Source organism: Austrofundulus limnaeus, unplaced genomic scaffold, assembly GCF_001266775.1.
Source record: "Austrofundulus limnaeus strain Quisiro unplaced genomic scaffold, Austrofundulus_limnaeus-1.0 Scaffold137, whole genome shotgun sequence".
NCBI lineage: Eukaryota > Metazoa > Chordata > Actinopteri > Cyprinodontiformes > Rivulidae > Austrofundulus > Austrofundulus limnaeus.
The window spans coordinates 1,284,890-1,286,151 of record NW_013952539.1 but is presented as its reverse complement, the minus strand read 5'-3'; the positions used below and the strand labels follow the sequence as shown (position 1 = coordinate 1,286,151).

General features: G+C 46.9%; 1 protein-coding gene across 2 annotated transcripts in view; it reads left to right on the top strand.

Annotated features, from left to right (window-relative positions):
• Positions 1–66: 66 nt before the first annotated feature.
• Positions 67–1,262, top strand: part of LOC106522804 (paired box protein Pax-7) — a gene marked incomplete at its 3' end in the record, with an annotated part of 9,717 nt that continues 8,521 nt past the window's right edge. For both annotated transcript variants that reach the window (XM_014015980.1, XM_014015979.1), the window contains 2 exon segments: positions 67–411; positions 852–1,087. In XM_014015980.1, coding sequence (XP_013871434.1) covers positions 357–411; positions 852–1,087 — 291 coding nt within the window.

Genomic DNA, 1,262 nt, shown 5'->3' with positions numbered 1-1,262 from the left:
AGAGAGAGAGAGAGAGAGAGAGAGAGAGAGAGAGAGAAGGGGCGGGGACACAGACATGGATTCTGATTGGCTCCTGAAACTTGTTGGAGTCTCACCTTTATTTTAAAAACAAACTCTCAGAACCTGCAGGCCCATCCTGCGACCCGCCGTCCTGATCCCGCCCAGTATACAGAGGAGCTCGGTGTCGGTCCAATGCTGGCAGCAGTAGAACAGAACAGGTCTGTGTGAACAGAACCCAGTGAGGACGGTCTGCAGGCTTCAGACTCACGTGACCAACAAGTCCGCTCTGAACCTGGATCCTTACGGACGTCTTTGGACTCATTTGACATCATCTTCATCAGAACCCGGTACCGCGGATGATGCACCCAGCCACGGGACAGAACCATTCCCGAATTGGATTCCACCTAGAAGGTAAGCTTCTGACGGCGTCTGGCTGTGCAGCTGCAGAACCCAGACCAGGACCAAAAACCTGCAGAACCCAGACCTGCAGTACCCCGCAGTGGGAGTAACGAGACTGAAAAATATCAGGATACAAACATCATATAAGTTTAAATAAATAAATAAATAAAAAACCTGATGGATTCGGCTGGTCCTCCCAAATGGCTTTTAGTGGTCCAGTGGAAAAAAAATATTTTCTATATTTAAACAGATTTTTTATTTGTTCAAACACGCTTGTTGAGTTGAATTGGACTTCTTTTTATCCAGAGATAAAAGAACTAAAGGTTCTGATTTAAAGCGAAACTCTCATCTGTAAATCATAGGTTCTGATGCAGAAACCCAACAGAACCGGAGCTTCTACACAAATAACATCAGTCTTGTTGTTTTTCTGTCCGTGGTTCTGTGTGCAACAGTACCGACTCCTCTGGGCCAGGGCCGGGTGAACCAGCTCGGAGGGGTCTTCATTAACGGCCGGCCTCTTCCGAACCACATCCGACACAAGATCGTGGAGCTGGCCCACCACGGGGTCCGGCCCTGCGTCATCTCCCGCCAGCTGCGGGTCTCCCACGGCTGCGTGTCCAAAATCCTGTGCAGGTACCAGGAGACCGGTTCCATCCGACCCGGAGCCACCGGGGGCAGTAAACCCAGAGTGAGTCCTGTGTTCCAGGTCCAGAACCTCAGTCTGGATCTGTGGCCTCACTGACTTTTATTATTTTATTTTATTTTATTTTATTTTATTTTATTTTATTTTATTTTATTTTGTTTTTTAACTGAAGAAAAATAAGTCGCACTTTTTGAAATAACAGATTATCACAGTTTATTTA